The following is a 17,936-nucleotide window of genomic DNA, read 5'->3' as shown; positions in this document are numbered from 1 at the left end:
TACTGTTGCCCCCAAAAATACTCACACCATATTCAGGAACAAACACACCACCCTCAAGCCCGCTGCATGCATGGGATGGCTCACCTCCCCCTTCTGCGAGTGAAGGGCAGGAAATCACGGTATAGGTCTTACCCTTTACACCAGAAAACTTAACTATACAAGAAATGACTACCAACTACCTTTCACCTCCATCACTTCTCTCCAGTATACTACCACTACCACTACTAGTATAGTAGACTAGTAGTCGAATCCCGGTCCCTCCACCACACCACCAATCGGGAGGGTCCGTCCTTATCAGACCCAAATTTCCTCCCAAAGAAATTGAGAAAAAATGAGCAGCTTGATGACAGTAAGACATCACCTGCACTATTGTGTAGAGTGTCTTAGAAGAGGGCCAATAGAGTTTTTTCGTTACCGAGATTGGCTGCACGCCACCGTATTGCTGCCTCTCCAGGTATCGTTTGGCTTGGGCGTGAATACGACCTGGCACCCTTAGCCTAGTAAAGGTTATTACCGTCAGAAGCAGCAGCAGCAGCAGTAGCAGAAGAAGGGGTCTTCGCCTGTATCCCATAGTACGGAAATGGGCGATGGGAACAATAAGGAACGCCTCGGAGGGACCAGGGAGGGTCCAGTTTTTCGGGGGACTAAAGGGAGGGACGAGACTAGATCTCAAAGGGGATTGGTGAGGGCCTGGCGGTATCAAAAGTGGGCGGAAGAACCCTTCTTTCAAGACATCCAGTGATCCAGTTTCAACTGCCCCTTGAGTTCCACTCTAAACTGCTTCCCGGTCCGAGAGGAAACCCTACGTCTGTACTAACGGCTCCCGAATAGCCTACTTACGATATACGAGAGTGGCTCATAATTTTTCAATGGGATGGATGGCTGTCGGACCACCCAATGGTCCGCTTCCGTTATTCATATTTTCATTCATCCTTTTTTTATTTTTCTTTTATAATAATTCTTCTAAATTTTCATTTTTTCAATACTAATACTTATTTTTAAATCCCCTCTTTTGGTCTTTGCACCGCACTGCCGCGGTCTAGTCCACTCTCAGCAGGCAAAAAGTATTCCGTCATAGCCAAAGAGCAATCGCCCCTCCCTCTGGCTCTGGACAAGGCTAGAAGTCCCTCCGGCGTGGATTCGATAACTTACTTACCCCCGGGGAACAGGTCCTATACGAGTGAGCTGGCACCGGGGAGCCATTCAGAGTGGTTCTCCAGTCAGCTTGGGGTTATTATTAGCAAAATACACATCGACGAGACAAGACGAGACGTCTCGTCTGTTTCCCTTTTATTATTTTATTTTTCATTTCATCGTCCCTTAGTCCCCTCCCCTCGATCCACTATCGCGGATATCGATGTGTGCCCCCAATCCAGCAGCCTCTCATTGCTGAGCCTCAGCATCGCTGCTAGTCTAGTAGTAGCTCAGTATCTTACTACTTACTAGTTGGACTGGACTGATTAGCTTTTTTCTCCATTTGGCTTTCTCGCCTTTGTCCCCATCATCCATCCATCCATCCCCTCTGACACTTTCTCTTCTTCCTCCTATTCCTCGTATCATCTTTTCTCTTTTCCTCCTTCTTTCTTCCACTTCCTTCTTCTCCCCTCTCGCTGGACCCATCTTATCTCTGATCTCATGCATCGTTTCTTGTTTTGATTGTTGTTGCATTGTGATTCCCCATAGATTTCACTCGTTAACGAAGCGTGCTGTATTTCTCTCGTTATCTGCACCCTATCTATCGCTCGTTATCAGTCGCATTCATCATCCACCCATCCGACTATCATTGAGTTGACCTGCCCACCCAGCGAAGAGAGATCGCGCAGTCAACCGCGGTGACGAGGCAGAACCCGTTCTTTCTCCCCAGCTCTTGGCCAACTCAACAATCGCATTGACCTGGCTCTCCACGTCTTCTTTTCTGGTTTGTTGGCCGGTGGTCATCCCGGGTCGACTCGACCTTCCCACCCAGCATGAAGTGGGCTATCTCCGGCACGCTGCTCGCCTGTTTCGCAACAACTGCAACGGCCTGGCCCTACGACGAGTCCCTCGTCGACTACAACTTCAATCAGAACCAGTCCGCCACTAACCCGGCGGACTATTGGGGAACATGGCCCAATCACACCGGGGACTACTTCCCCTCCCCGGACAATTGGCGCTTCCCTGTCTATACCCTCTTCCTCGACCGCTTCGTCAACGGTGACCCCACGAACGACAACATCAATGGCACCCTGTTCGAGCACGACCTCCGCTCGAACCAGATGCGCCATGGTGGTGATGTGGCCGGCCTGCTGGACACATTGGATTACTTGCAGGGCATGGGAATCAAGGTCGGTCTCCGTGGCGTGCACGATGCTGCGATCAATTACTAATAATTGTTTAGGGCCTCTATCTCGCCGGAACAATCCTGATGAACCAGCCCTGGGGATCTGACGGTTATTCGGCTTTGGATACGACTTTGCTCGATCAACACTATGGTAACCTGCAGACGTGGCGCAATGCCATCACGGAAATCCATAAGCGTGGGATGTATGTCATCTTCGATAACACCATCGCAACGTAAGTTAACCGCTGCCTTTTTCTGTTCCACACCCAAAATTACTCACCTTCAATGTTTAGGATGGGCGATTTGATCGGATTTGATGGCTATCTGAACACCACTACCCCCTTCTCCGTGAAGGAACATCAGACGGTGTGGAAGACTGACCGCCGCTACGTGGACTTCCACATTGGCAATGACTATAACGAAACATGCGATTACCCCCGCTTCTGGTTCGAGGATGGCTACCCCGTTCAAGCTTCAGTCACCGAGGAACTGGTCGGATGTTACAACAGCGACTTCGACCAGTATGGTGATATTGAGGCCTTTGGTGTCTTCCCCGATTGGCAACGTCAGCTGGCCAAATTCGCCTCCGTTCAGGATCGACTCCGTGAATGGGTTCCCTCCGTGCGCGAGCGTTTGATCCGCCACTCCTGCATTATTATTCAATCCCTCGATATTGACGGTTTCCGGTACGACAAGGCGACCCAGGCAACCGTTGACGCTCTCGGAGATATGTCCAATGCGTACCGCGAGTGTGCCCGTGCCGTTGGAAAGGAAAACTTCTTCATTGCGGGCGAAATCACGGGTGGTAATACCTTTGGTTCTATCTACCTGGGCCGAGGTAGACAGCCAAATCAGTTTCCTGACTCGGCGGAGGCAGCCATGAAGCTGACCAACACTTCTGACGCCCAGTATTTCCTGCGTGAAGTAGGACATGAGGCGATTGACGGCGCAGCCTTCCACTACTCCATTTACCGAGCGCTGACCCGCTTCCTGGGCATGGATGGTAATCTGGCTGCCGGTTACGATGTGCCGGTCGACTGGGTTGATGCCTGGAATCTCATGCTGCAGTCGAATGATCTGGTCAATGCGAATACCGGCAAGTTCGACCCCCGCCACATGTACGGGGCTACCAACCAGGATGTCTTCCGTTGGCCCACTGTAGAAAAGGGCGTGGAGCGCCAGTTACTTGGATTGTACATCACGACTCTTCTGCTCCCCGGAATCCCGCTCCTTCTTTGGGGCGAGGAACAGGCGTTTTACGTTCTGGATGCCACGGCATCCAACTACATCTACGGTCGGCAGGCCATGTCTCCTGCCACCGCTTGGAGGGATCATGGCTGTTTCTCCTTGGAATCGTCTCAGTACTATAACTGGCCCATTGAGTCTGGCCGCCAGGGCTGCCATGACCCCACAGTGGCCTACGATCATCGTGACCCGTCTCATCCTGTGCGCAATATCATTAAGCACATGTATCAGATGCGCGAACAGTTCCCTGTTCTCAATGATGGCTATACTATTCAAAAGCTCTCGAATCACACCGAAGACGTGTATTATCTCGGTTCCAATGGCACAGCCACTGAGACAGGACTCTGGTCCATCCTCCGTGATGTGAACGCGGATGTGCAGGATTTGGGTTCGGATGCAAATAATCAGCCCGTCTGGCTGGTTTACCACAACACGAATCGCACCATTGATTATAAGTTTGACTGCTCGGATAATGATACAGCTCTCATTGCCCCCTTTGATAGTGGCACCTGGGTCAAAAACTTGTTCCACCCGTATGACGAGCACCAGCTGATCGATTCCCCCACTAAGTTGGGATTGAACGGCTCGACTGCATACAGTGGCTGCTTGGCTAATATGACCATGGACGCCTATGAATTCCGGGCCTACGTGCCTAAAACCCGCTTTACTAAACCCAGACCGATGATCACGAAGTTCACTCCGGGACACGATGTCCCGATCCGCTCGACCGTGGCCCCGAACGCAGACGAGAATGTGGAGGTCGAAATCTACTTCTCTGAAGAAATGGATTGCGACTCGGTGACAAAGTCAATTACCCTTTCGTCGTCGACCGAAATTGGAAAGGTCCCGTCCGTCGATTCTAACAGTGTCAACTGCAAGTCAGTCCCCGCTACTAACACCAGCTGGACCGGCCAGATCCCCGGGGTGTGGCTGTGGGCTGCCAACCTGACAGGCGTTTACAACGGCATTCATCGTCTTACTGTCAACAATGTCAGCACAGAGAGTGGGAACGCGACCACCAATGCGGTCGACCATTTCCTCTTCCGCATCGGCCAGATTGATAATCCCATGATTTTCAGCAGTGCGAACTATTCGAGTAGTTTGCTCCATGAGGAATCCAACGGTACTCTTTTCATCCAGCACCACGCCGCTGGTGCTGATAAGTATCGCTATTCAACCAATTGGGGAACCACTTTCTCCGACTGGATGGACTACAAGGGCGGAAACGACACTATTGAGGAACTCGAATGGTCGGGAACCAAGAGACAGTCTTGGAAAGGAAACCATGTCCGCGTCGAGTATTGGAGTCGGTGGACCGGCAGCAGCGACTACGTCCAAGAGGGAGACGCGGGCTGGGACGAGAATGTCCCACGCCGTTTCCCTCACGTCTTCTTCAACGGTCCTTACAACCAGTATGGATATGATGCAGGTCTGGACAACGTAGTCCGGCAGGACAGCGTAGACGGTCTCTGGAAATACCATTTCACCGCGGAATGGCCTGCTCAGGCTCAATTGAACATCTGGGGCATGAATCCTGACGGGGAGCCTGACCAAAGTTGGGTCCTAGGTGACGCTGACAATGATTCCGTTCTCGATCGCATGCCGCCCTCTTCGCTATCCGCCACACTGATTAACATCACTGAACATCCTCCCTCTCCCTACATCTCGTGGAATATCTTCATTGATGACGGGACCATGCGCTTCCAGCTGTTCCCTGTCGGGCATCAGAATACCCAGATCGCCATGTATGTGCTCTTTTGGATCATCCCCGTCATCACGGGCGCAGCCGGTGTGTGGGCTTTCATGAAGTCTTTCTACAAGGTCAAATTCAACCAGGTTGGTGTGAGCGAGAAGCACCAGATGATCCCATTGGCTTTGCGCCGGAAGTTCAAGCGCAATCGCGGCATGGATGAGGAAAACTCAAACCCTCTTATGCGTCTGGCAAACAAGTCCGGGTTCCTCCAGACCGACACGGCGATTGGCGGTGTTGCTAGCGGCAAGCGTCGCATGGTTCTGATTGCCACCATGGAGTACGACATTGAGGATTGGGCCATCAAGATCAAGATTGGTGGCCTTGGTGTCATGGCGCAACTCATGGGTAAGACTCTGGGTCATCAAGACTTGATCTGGGTGGTGCCCTGCGTCGGGGGCGTTGATTACCCCGTGGATAAACCCGCAGAGCCCATGCACGTCACCATTCTTGGCAACTCGTACGAAGTCCAGGTCCAGTACCACGTCTTGAATAACATCACCTACGTTTTGCTGGATGCCCCTGTGTTCCGTCAACAGTCCAAGTCAGAGCCTTACCCCGCCCGCATGGATGACCTGAACAGCGCCATTTACTACTCCGCATGGAATCAGTGCATTGCTGAGGCCTGCAAGAGATTTCCGATCGACCTCTATCATATCAACGATTACCACGGTTCCCTGGCTCCTCTGTATCTACTCCCAGATACAGTGCCTGCCTGTCTTTCCCTGCACAACGCCGAGTTCCAAGGTCTGTGGCCCATGCGGACGCAGAAAGAAAAGGAGGAAGTTTGCTCCGTGTTCAACCTGGATATCGAGACCGTGAGGCATTACGTGCAGTTCGGCGAGGTGTTCAACTTGCTCCACTCGGGTGCTAGCTATCTTCGTGTTCACCAACAGGGTTTCGGTGCTGTCGGTGTGTCCAAGAAGTATGGAAAGCGGTCCTACGCGCGTTACCCCATTTTCTGGGGTCTCCGAAAGGTTGGAAACCTACCAAACCCTGATCCGTCCGATGTCGGTGAATGGAGCAAGGAACAGGCCAGCGCCATGGGTGATAATGTGACCGTAGATCCGACTTACGAAGCTGGACGAGGCGACCTTAAGCGTCAAGCTCAGGAATGGGCCGGCCTGGAACAAAACCCTGACGCCGATTTGCTTGTCTTCGTTGGTCGTTGGTCGATGCAGAAGGGTGTTGATTTGATCGCCGACGTCATGCCTGCTGTTCTGGAAGCGCGCCCCAATGTTCAGCTCATTTGTGTTGGACCGGTTATCGATCTCTACGGTAAATTCGCGGCCCTCAAACTGGACCATATGATGAAGGTCTACCCCGGACGAGTGTTTTCCAGACCCGAATTCACGGCATTGCCCCCCTACATCTTCTCTGGTGCTGAATTCGCGCTGATTCCCTCTCGTGACGAGCCCTTTGGTCTGGTCGCCGTCGAGTTCGGACGTAAGGGAGCTTTGGGTATCGGTGCCCGGGTTGGTGGTCTCGGTCAGATGCCAGGTTGGTGGTACAATGTGGAATCGACTTCTACTTCTCATTTGCTCGTTCAATTCAAGCTGGCTATCGACGCGGCACTTAGTTCGAAAACGGAAACTCGTGCCATGATGCGTGCCCGGTCCGCCAAACAGCGCTTCCCGGTGGCCCAGTGGGTGGAAGACTTGGAGATCTTGCAAACCACCGCCATCCAAGTGCACAACAAGGAATTGGTCAAACATAATGGTCGACCCTTCACCCCGTCTGGAACTACCACGCCGAGTGGCATCTTGAGCCAGCCGTCAAGCCCACTGATGCCCCCGGGAATGCAGACCCCCATGGCCCATTCTCGGGACAGCAGCTATTCGAACCTGAACCGTCTCAGTGAATATGTCACAGATCCAAAAACAAACTACAGTCGCGATATCAGCCCCAGCGGTACTGAAAAGCCGCGGTCCGGTCTGCAACGGCAGCTCTCACTTGGTGTTCGCTCCGGACCTGGTCATCAAGAGCGCCGTGGCCGTCGTGGACGCCAACGCGACAGTATCCCCGAACACGAAGACACGGCCGGGGCCATGACTGACGTTGAAGAAGACCACGAGGATATTGGCGATCAGCAAGACGCGGACGACGAGTACACTCTCACCCCGGCCCAGGTCGAGGAAGGACGTCGCTTGCAGGCTGTCCAGCAGCAGGGAGTTGGTATGCCCACGAGCCCGGGCATTCGCCGTTATAGTCAGGACTCCTTGCATCCGCGACAGCTTCCTAGCAGCCCTGGACCCGTTCCCACTCCTACACAGAGCCTCCTCCCGCCACCCAGGCTTGGGGATGCCGGTAGCCGACTCAGTAGCGCATCTGTTCTATCTCTCGACTCGGTCGTTGGCACCAAGACGGACTTTAAGCTGCAGAAGGTCGACCCCTTCTTTACGGATTCTACCGGCGAGTACTACAAGGCATTCGACAAGAAGCTGACCGGCTTGAACGGCTCGAACTCCGAATCCCAGCTTTGCATCGAAGAATATCTCATTAAGAGTGAAAAGGAATGGTTCGACAAGTTCCGCGATGCTCGACTGGGTCGTCTGAAATCCCCCGCTTCGTCTGTCTTCCGGGACAAACATGGTGCCTCCCCCGTTGGTTCATACTACGATGACACTGGCTCTCGGGTGAGTGGCGACGATGATCGAGAGTCTCGTGATACGGAAGACGACGAGTTCCTCCTGGGTAAGGATTACGTGCCTCCGACGGGTCTGCGCAAGTGGATGCAGATTCGTGTCGGAGACTGGCCAATCTACTCGTTGTTCCTTGCCTTGGGTCAGATCATTGCAGCAAACTCTTATCAGGTGACCTTGCTTACCGGTGAGGTTGGTGAGACGGCCGAGAAGCTTTATGGTATCGCTACCACCTACCTGATCACCTCAATCCTCTGGTGGCTCGTGTTCCGTTACTTCAAATCGGTGGTTTGCCTCTCGGCTCCCTGGTTTTTCTATGGCCTTGCCTTCCTCCTGATCGGCTCCGCCCACTTCGAACCCAACTCATTCAACCGGGGTTGGATCCAGAACATCGGCAGTGGATGCTACGCCGCTGCCTCCTCTAGCGGTTCCATCTTTTTCGCATTGAACTTTGGTGATGAAGGTGGTGCGCCGGTTGAAACCTGGATCTTCCGGGCCTGTCTCATCCAGGGTATCCAGTCGGCTTATATTATCGGACTCTGGTACTGGGGTTCTACCCTGACCAAGGCATCCAGCCAGGGTTTGTTGACCTCGACGAACAATATCGCCAACAGCTGGAAGATGACGTGAGTATCTTCAAGCCCCTGATTCATCGATCAATCAACCATCTAGTCAGTCATTCGGCTCGCTAACAATGATCTCCTCTAGTGCCATCTGTTACCCGATTGCAATCTTCCTCTGGGCTGTTGGATTGTTGCTGCTCTTCGGACTTCCCAACTACTATCGCCAGACCCCTGGAAAGGTGGCCTCCTTCTACAAGTCCGTATTCCGCCGCAAGATCGTCCTCTGGAACTTTGTTGCCGTCATCCTGCAAAACTTCTTCCTTAGCGCACCTTACGGTCGCAACTGGGGCTGTAAGTCTATCTCTTTCCGCCATATCTTGTCGAACTGGCAAGCTAACTCTACTCTGCAGTCCTTTGGTCTTCCAACCACGCTAAGGCCTGGCAAATCGTCATCCTATGTATCGTCTTCTACGGGTTCGTCTGGGCGGGCTTCCTGTTCGTCGTCAGCCGCTATTTCAAGTCCCACAGCTGGTTCCTGCCCGTGTTTGCGTGTGGACTCGGGGCGCCTCGCTTCATACAAATCTGGTGGGGTGTCTCGGGCATTGGCTACTTCCTTCCCTGGGTCTCCGGAGGCTATCTCGGCGGAGCTCTAGCCTCACGGAGTCTCTGGCTCTGGCTGGGTGTGTTGGATTCGATCCAGGGTCTCGGGTTCGGTATCATCCTGCTGCAGACCCTGACCCGCATGCACATGCTGTTCACCTTGATCTGCTCGCAGGTGCTTGGTTCCATCGCCACCATCTGTGCTCGAGCGTTTGCCCCGAATAACGTCGGGCCCGGTCCTGTATCGCCGGACCCTACCTTTGGAGGAAGTGCAGTGGCCAATGCGTGGTTCTGGGTGGCCCTGTTCTGTCAGCTGTTGGTGTGTGCTGGCTTCCTCCTCTTCTTCCGGAAAGAGCAACTTTCCAAACCTTGAACGCCTTAATGATGTGGTGGTGCGCTTGAGCACCACTGGGCATGAACATTCTACATACGTCCCCACCATTCCTTTCTTCCTTCCCTCCTTCCCTTCCCTTACCTACACCCCTTGGATATACTCTTACTGTCTGTCATAATATAATTTTTCCTGTATGTATATAGAAGTCCGCATGATGAACCGGATAAGGTTCCGGTCGTCTCATTGAATACCATTGTGGGATTGGGAAATAGATCCCTGCAGATTCATCTGCTATTCATATCTTTGATTGTGCAAGAGTGTTTAGAATAATTGAATGTAAATGGCATATCGTAAGAAGTGCTTGATACTAGAATGCGAGAGGTGGCCTGTAGCCAGTACTTTGTTTTGGGTGCAGGATAGTGAGCCCAACCATTTCTCCAGTACCGTATGCCTGCCACAACCCAGGAGGTGATAGATTGCTGCCTCAGGTCCCCCACATTTATCGAAGAAACTGCAGATAATAATCCGAACAATTATGTTATAATCCAAACGGGAACAAATAAATTAGTCAACAAGAAGAAACGGGAAAAGAAAAAAAGGAAAACAGAATCCGAAAGGGAGTCCCGAAACAATTCCCGCTTCGGCCGGGACTATTCCCAATGTGGACAACCGGGAGCTCCACCGCGGTCCTTCCGGGCGAGGCAGACGAACTAATAATATTGAGAATGCGGGAGGGAGTGGGAAGTTAGAGAGAGAGAGACACTCTGGAACAGTTGTCCCCCTCCCTCGCCCTTTCTTTCCTCTTTCCTCTCTCCTCCCTCTCCTCTTCTCTTGTTCTCTTCATCGTCGTCCTTCCATCTAACTTCTTCCTTCATGTTACTACCGATTGCTTGACTCCACACCTAACACTGCTGTCCCCATCACACACATATACTGTGTAGTACACACAATACATAAATACCCTCTCTTTCGTCATCTACTTGTTTGATCATCTATCATGAGGGAAGAACCATTACTATAGAGCTCATCGCTCTTGCAATGTGGGATGATGAAAAGATAAAAGATGATGAAAATGCATCGACATTGGCTAACACTTGCCGTTCGCTGATTACAATAACAACAAGAAAGAAACAGCAGATGGACTGAACCCGACCCGAACTGACTCCCAAACTAAACCGTCTTCTTCTTCCTAAACATCCACCTTGAACGATGTGAGCCGCGCCTTGATCGCCTCCTCCGACTCGTCCGTGTCCAGCTCCCGAAGAACACCGCTTCCGACATCATAAATCAGCCCATGGACCTGCAGCCCACGTTCCTGAATCGCCTCCAACACCACGCTCTTCTCCTTCAACAACTTGACTCCCTCCAAGACATTCAGCTCGACCAGCTTAAGGTTCGCCTGGTCAGCCGGCAGCGAGTTCAGCAGATCCAGGTTCTTCGCCCGGAGCTGGCGCAGAGGCAGCAACCAAGGGTCCAGGATTCCCAACTGCTTGTTACCCAGGGCCGCAGCGACACCGCCGCAGCTGGTGTGACCGCAGAGGACTACATGGTTGACGCGCAGGTAACGGACCGCGTACTCGATCACGGCAGAGGAGCTGAGGTCGCCGGCGTGCAGGACGTTGGCGATGTTCCGGTGGACAAAGACATCGCCGGGCTTAAGACCAAGAAGAGTGGTTTCGGGGCATCGGGAATCGGAGCAGCCGATCCAGAGGATCTCGGGCTGCTGGCCGTTCGCGAGCGTTGGGAACAGTGAGGGGTCTTCCTTGGAGATCTGTGCTGCCCAGTCTTTGTTCTGGTGCAGAGCAGAGGTGAAGCGGTCTGCGTCTGTATTAGCACACGCTGGTGGCTTGGTGGTTGAAAAGCAGGCGGCTTGTCGTGGTGGGAAAAAGGAGACACGCTGGGAGGGAAGAGGAAGACTGGCTCGTGAACTTGACTGCACCCCCGACCGGGGAAAGGTATGTATTCCGAACCTGGAATACATCTGCTGCAGTCGTGAAACAAGCCTTGTGGACTCCATGGTGGTGTGAAGGGGCTATGAGGACAAAGGGATGGACAAAAATTGCAGCACCACGAGGATGAGTCACTGCCAGGGGAACTTAAAAAAAAAAGTAACGGAAATCGACGCCAAAGCGCAAGGATATCAATACGTTTGCAATTTGGCACTCGATGAAGCAACGATGTTGGTACAGAAACAGAGGCAACGACACGCTGAAATTTCGCTGTGGAGGAAGTTGAGGGAAAAGATGAGGAAAAGGTAAAATCTGTGGGGAGCCGCCGCTTTGCGAGTCTATCCAGAAACGCCAAGAATGGATGGTTCTATTCTGCTGGTGCTGATGCTCACGTACCTGTGCCAGTGGACGCCATGATAACTGATGTTGGAGAGAGATTTCGCAGTGACCTTGTCGGACAGTCTTCTGGATTCAGGATACTGAGTATTTTGAGTTGGCTACAATGCTCCCTTTCTTTCTTGCCCCCCGCCGGCAATTCCTTGGGGATTCTCGTCGGCAATGCCACCCCCAACCATGCAAACAATGCAAACACCCCAACTCACCGGACACCCAAAGGCGCCATCGGTCACATTTCGGTCGAATTAGACCTCTAGAGATAGGCAGATCAGCAGTTAGGGGAGCTGCATATACTACATTGCTAACCAATTTGCACCGATAAGGGTGCAGCCAGGGGGACTACTATACGAGTTGGTGGTGGCCTTCCCTTCGGCCGTGCAGGCACCCGCCTCCCTTGTTGAGACGCTCGGCAATTCCCGGCGTCACGTGTGGATGGGGTGTCCGCTTTTTGCCGCTGAACCCCCAACAGTCAAGACTGGGTCGACAGGTGCTGTCTCCGAGGAGAAACCGGTCTGTAGTGATCACATTGGAGTGATCAAGGCACCTAGAGGATATGATGGGAGTCTGTGCGGCTGTAATGGTCAATCGGAGGGTGTCTACGGAGTACAGTAGTCGTAGAGTCACAGGGAGGTTCGTAGGCTCCGCCATTCCTTATGCACCAGTTGCGTCGATGCGCGAGCACCGTTGTCTACCATCCTCGATGTACCACTGAGACATGCACCGCCAGTATGCGCAGACTGTCCGAGTTATGATCTACTGCTTCGGGGTCCGGGTGAGGGTTGCTACTACTCCGGCAACCCCAGGAACAGTAGTGCCTATCTCTAAGATCGACCTCAGTAAACCCATGCTCCATTTACATGCTGCGAACCACGAGTATATCTCGTAAACCCTGTGCAGTGTGCCGTGCCAACCTTCTCTGTAAGCTGAAATGGCTGCCTCACATCATTAGAGGATGCAAACCCGCCCAATCATTCATCGGATAAGGCGACAACGGATCAAGCGCGAAACACCAGTCAAAATCGAGATGTCTCTAAAAGGACATAGTCAGAATCGAAATATAGAAATGAAGCAGAAATGCGAACGCATACCAAATCACCATCTGCAGCATCGTCCCAAGCCATTGGCTGCAGGGCATTCATTTGATGACACGCATCTACAGCTGTATTTGGACCCAAACCCTGCGTTTGCGAAGACTCTGCCTGCTTATAATTTAGCTGGTATACCCAGAGTGAAATCAAACAGAAGACAATGAATACAACCTACCACTTGATATACCCCACCACTCTCTCCCTCTCCAACACGTCCGATTCCTCTCTCCCCATCCTGACATTGATATCCCTCCAATAGCGCATCCCTACACCTCCTCGACGCAACCGGACATGCATCATCAACCCCCAACGGCACCGTCTCCCCACCCCCACCCCCGTCTATACTTCCATCCTTAACAGCTACCATCTCACTCCTAACCACCATAAAAAGAATCATCAATATACTAAACATCTTCGTCGCCCTCTTCTCCACCCTCACCTTCCCCTCAAAATACCTGATCGTGTTCTCCACGCTCTCGAACAGCGCTAGCCGCTGGTAATACACGCTTTGATCCATGTACTTCGAGATACTACTACTCCCCGGAAAAGGTATATCGACTACTCGGTCATGGGATTTGGTTTGTAAGCGCAACTCGAAGCAGATTGTTGCTGCCGCGTGGAAGAGGTCGTCGCGGAAGAGCCCGCCTTTGAGGTGGTGTATGTGTGGGGAGAATTGGTTGTTGTTGTTAGGTAGTGGTGCTGATGGCTGGTTGTTGTTGGGGCGGTGGTGTAGAAAGCGCTCTAGCTGAGAAAGCAAAGCTAGGCTGGTCTGGACGCATACTCGTCGCGAGATTATGAAGGGTTCCTGGTCGAGTTGGGTTTCTGTGAAGCGCAGGAAGAAGGGTCGGTGGAGGGCGAGGAGGCTGCGGTAGTGCAAGAAGAGGAAGAATGAGCGGCGAAACTCTGTGTTGACGCTGCTGTCGTTAGGTGAGGTTGATGTACTGGTGTCGTCTCGGAGGTCTGCTGGAGCCTGCGCCAGTCCTGTTGTCAGGCGTTCGCTGAGGGTGGTGACTTCATCGTTGTAAGTCGCGCTCAGGCGTACCCGGTTGACCATTTTGGATATAGCTATTCGAGTCTCTAGTGTCTGCGCTAGAGCAATCTGGAAGGATGTTCTGGTTAGGGTATTCGATTGCCTCGAGGGAGGTAGATGGAGCGAGTCGATGATAATGTCCTCATCGTCAATGTCAGATGGCAAGGGGCTGTCAAATTCGTCCCATGATACTGCCAATGGTATCCCGCTGTACAGAGAGGCTTGGAGCTCCAGCTCGATGACTGTTAGCCAGAGGCGTTTGCGTAGTTCGGCCCAGAACGGGGAAATTCTGGGAAAGTTGCATGGATCCCGATGAAGACCCGTTAGCATCGCTTCGCGGAGTAGGGATCCGGACGCCAGGCTGGCTAGATCGCCGTCTTGGGCGGTTGCTTGCTGTGCAAGGAGCAGTAGGCATTTTACCTGGATCACATCCAAATTCAGTTGGGCGTGGCTTGTCATGGCTGCTAGCCATGTGGTGACTGCTGCGATCCAAGTATGACATGTCTGTATCAGTGACTGCGGGCTGAAGCCCGCGGATGCCAGTGGTTCTGTCTTCTCGGTGGCGAAGCAGCTGGCGCATGCCATTAACATCAGGAGTTTTGCGATAAAGATATCAGACTTGTTATTGAGCAATCTGTCAGCGTGGGATACGCTCCGATCACAAAAAGCATTCCATTCGCTGATGAATGATGGGACGTGCAGTATGCGTAATGTTGTCTCGAAGGTTGAGAAGTACGATCGCATCAGGTATTCGGCTAGAGGACGATCAGGCAATAATTCAATCAGTTTTGAAGAGGGTGGCTGGTCGCTCTGTCGTCGTCTCTCAGGTCCCCTTAGATCATGCTTTAGTCGTCTTAGGGATAGGTAATCCGTGAATCCTGGGTTGGTGGGAGTTTGCTTGTTCCGATAGTACTCATGCAAATGGGCGTTGAAATCGGCGAACTGCAGTTGACTCGTTAGCCATGCAATTGAGCTAAATGGAAACAGCTTGATTCTTACCATCCCAAGGGTAGTCGCCCAGTGACTCCGTCCAAAAAACCGGGTTCTTTGTTGCTTCCCTCGAAATGACAACGGCGAGAGATATTGAGAGAAGGTATCCCCTGATGCAGATGAGGCCTGCCCTCTATCATATTGAGGCTCTACGTCAAAGCATCGAGGGGCTGCGATTCCCCTCGTCGAACCCACTGCATTTAAGGGTGGCGACCGAAAGATAGACCTTCTCGCAGCAGCATCCCCATCAACATTGCAAGTACTCCCAGAAGTGACAGTAGACGGGGGTGTATCAAGCGGTGGCCCAGCAGACGGTTGCCTGACCGCACTTGCACTTCGCGCATCTTCTTCTCGTACAACCAGAGACAATTTGGCAGCTCTGGGTGTTAATCCCAGGGAGGATTGCGACGGAGAAAAAGTATCAGAAGGATAGAAGCAAGCATCTTGGGCGTTGGCGCGCACACACTGCGCGCAGGGTTTTGAACGATCGCACTTGATTTTGCGATCGCGACAGGAAGTGCATGACAGGACCTTCCGGTGTCTTCGGGTAGGGACAGGCCTTCGTTGGGGATTTACTCTCATGATGCTTCGCTTAGTTGCGTTTAAGTGGTCCGGCTGCGCGGGAGCCATGACACCGTGGGGTGAGGGTGGTTGACCCGCTAATCGGAGTTGGACAAACGTAGTAAAAGCAGGGTCCGAGCATGTAGGATATGAAGTAAATGAGAGTTGAAATTATGGTGGCTGAAGTGGGAAAAGAGAGAATAGTAGTGATGATATCCTTCGGTGTTAAGACATATCCTAATCAGGGAAATGTGAAGTCCGGACCGGCGTCTTACTGTAGTTGGTAAGCCGAAGTCCGCCGGCCTGTTGGTTGTCCCAATGAAGTAATTACTAGTACTGAACCTCATTCACTATTGTTCTAGGAGTACGTATGTCTGCTCAGAACCTCCCTACAAGGTCTTATTCTGCGACTTCGTCTACTTACAGCAAACATTGGTCGACTCAACCGCCGAAAGACGACAAAAACATGAAGCATTGATAGGAACATCCGCCGAAGCCAGCGCAACGTCGCGTTGAGCACGAATATACCGAGCCTTGTCATGCATCCCCTGCCGAATCAGACACTCATACAAGCCATGCAGACTCCAGACGTTGTTCAATCTTGCCTTCCGACGCGGGAGGGTTTCACTCAACCCCAGATCCTCTTCATACACATGCTGTGCTTCACTAACGTGACCCTGTTCGAGAAGCAGAGCCCCGAGGGCATGTCGTGCAGGCTGCATCCATGGCGGAGGATCAGCGTAGACAAGGTTATCCTCCAACTTTGTCGCTTGTCGCAAGTGATCGAATGCCTCTGCAAAGTTGCCCTGGCGATACTCGATCTCTCCTTTTAACATAGCCGATCCGATCTCAAGGACGTCCACCTCACGAACTGGCAGGCTGTTTAAGCGAGATGGGGGGACCTTTTTGCGAGCAGCCTCAAATTTCTTCCTTTCTTCTTGGGCTTCGTCTACGCGATTCAATACCGCCAAAGCAATGCCGCGGGCATAGTAGATCATCGCCGTCGTGGACGCGTATAGCTCCTTATCCTCGGGGAGCTGTAGATCTAAGATATCATTCCACCGTCCAAAGCGAATCAAGACATGGGCTATGGCTCCCAGAAACCCTTCTGCCCAGTTCGCAATAGGAGGAGTGGTTATAGACAAGAGCTCGGGGGTGAGGATTTCCTGCAGACGCTTCATGCCGGAGATGGCCTCTGCAAAATTCCCAGAGATGACTGCACCATAGACCTTTACGTAAATGTTGTGCGATCGGTACATGATATACAAGAGGGTGCCGGGCTCTCTGGCAAAGTATTTGTCGTCGACAGCCATGGCCTGGTTGTTCGAATCAATAACCGCTCGGTAGTCACCACAAGCGACATAGATATGGCTAGGCATATGCAGCATGTGCGAACCATCTGGCACGAGTCGAAGAAGTCGATCCGCAGCTGGTAGTGCGACCTCCGGATACGGCGCCATCTCCATGAGATGGATATACAGATGGCAGTATGCAGGATTGTTACTGGCATCGGGGAGGGAGGCCATAGCCTTCTCCAGGGCCCGACGAGCCTCAGTCGTGTGGGGACCGCAGGGCTCGCCGGTGTCAAGATTCCACAGAGCCCGCGGGGATATGCACATGAGTGACTCTACAAAGAGAGCCACGATATCAGGGTCCTCCGGATAAGCCTCGTAGACGGGTCGCATGGCGTCTGCATAAGCACGATCTAACGCATGAAGATCCAGATCCTCTGGCTTCGTTTCCACATCATCTCTGGGAAACCGAGCCCCCAAGGCCTCAACCAAGGCCCTTTCGGCCGGACTCGCCCCTTGTGCTGCCAGAGCCCGGGCGCGTTGGAGTACGGGTTTCATTTCCGTGATAGTTGTGGCCAGATCCACTGGGTCAAAGCGAATCCAGGCCTTGTTGTAGTTTGGTCCACGGGCATAGGCTAGGCCCCAGTACGCCATGGCACAACTTTCATCGGCCTTGCTGGCTTTAATGAAGCAGCGGGAGGCTTCTTCATGGTTGAAGGAGTAGGACCAAACCAGTCCGCGGTTAAACCATAGCTGGGCGTCGGAGGAGTTGGTCGTTACGGTTCGGCCGTACGAGCCTAGGTTGAAGTAATCGTCCGTCATGGCAGTGGTGGAAGGAGATGATATTAACGTCTCATTTGAAGCAAAGAAGAATAAGGTTAATCTGGGTTTAGTCTGGATGTTATTGAGCTGATAGTAAGTAGGAACTTTTGATGTGCCAGTTGGTGTTCCGAGCGGGGTCGGCCTTTTATAGTTTATTGTTGTACTAAGTACTACTGGCAGTTGGGCTGGAAGGTGTGATCGGGGGTCTACTACTTTTAGCTGCATACGGACGTATGCAGCTACTTACTCCTCACCCAATACGTACTGATAATAGAACTGATAGTAATGACATGAGGAGATATGCAAGTCGATCGGCAATACCTCCATACCACTGGTTTATCAGACGAAGAAATG

General features: G+C 52.4%; 4 protein-coding genes across 4 annotated transcripts; 1 reads left to right on the top strand and 3 right to left on the bottom strand.

Moving 5' to 3' along the window:
- Window positions 1-164: 164 nt before the first annotated feature.
- BO88DRAFT_42039 (uncharacterized protein) lies at window positions 165-966 on the bottom strand. Its single transcript, XM_025708443.1, has one exon. It carries the CDS (start codon window positions 569-571, stop codon window positions 176-178), a length of 396 nt encoding a protein of 131 aa, XP_025562891.1. The 5' UTR covers window positions 572-966; the 3' UTR covers window positions 165-175.
- Window positions 967-1,818: 852 nt separating this feature from the next.
- Window positions 1,819-9,748, top strand: BO88DRAFT_41978 (alpha-1,3-glucan synthase). The gene is made up of 5 exons (XM_025708406.1): window positions 1,819-2,324; window positions 2,378-2,553; window positions 2,614-8,583; window positions 8,666-8,871; window positions 8,931-9,748. Exons 1-5 carry the CDS (start codon window positions 1,968-1,970, stop codon window positions 9,491-9,493), a joined length of 7,272 nt encoding a protein of 2,423 aa, XP_025562890.1. The 5' UTR covers window positions 1,819-1,967; the 3' UTR covers window positions 9,494-9,748.
- A 747-nt stretch (window positions 9,749-10,495) lies between these two features.
- On the bottom strand, window positions 10,496-11,643 carry BO88DRAFT_41865 (carbonic anhydrase). Its single transcript, XM_025708357.1, has one exon. The coding sequence runs from the start codon at window positions 11,469-11,471 to the stop codon at window positions 10,644-10,646; it is 828 nt and encodes a 275-aa protein (XP_025562889.1). The 5' UTR covers window positions 11,472-11,643; the 3' UTR covers window positions 10,496-10,643.
- Window positions 11,644-12,736: 1,093 nt separating this feature from the next.
- Window positions 12,737-17,582, bottom strand: BO88DRAFT_425461 (TPR-like protein; the record flags this gene model as incomplete). The annotated part of the gene is made up of 6 exons (XM_025708831.1): window positions 12,737-12,829; window positions 12,888-12,998; window positions 13,075-14,310; window positions 14,338-14,770; window positions 15,889-17,344; window positions 17,420-17,582. 6 exons carry the CDS (start codon window positions 17,580-17,582, stop codon window positions 12,737-12,739), a joined length of 3,492 nt encoding a protein of 1,163 aa, XP_025562888.1.
- Window positions 17,583-17,936: the final 354 nt, after the last annotated feature.

Source organism: Aspergillus vadensis, assembly GCF_003184925.1.
Source record: "Aspergillus vadensis CBS 113365 unplaced genomic scaffold BO88scaffold_11, whole genome shotgun sequence".
NCBI lineage: Eukaryota > Fungi > Ascomycota > Eurotiomycetes > Eurotiales > Aspergillaceae > Aspergillus > Aspergillus vadensis.
The sequence above is the reverse complement of the archived record's forward strand: the minus strand, read 5'-3'. Positions and strand labels throughout refer to the sequence as shown.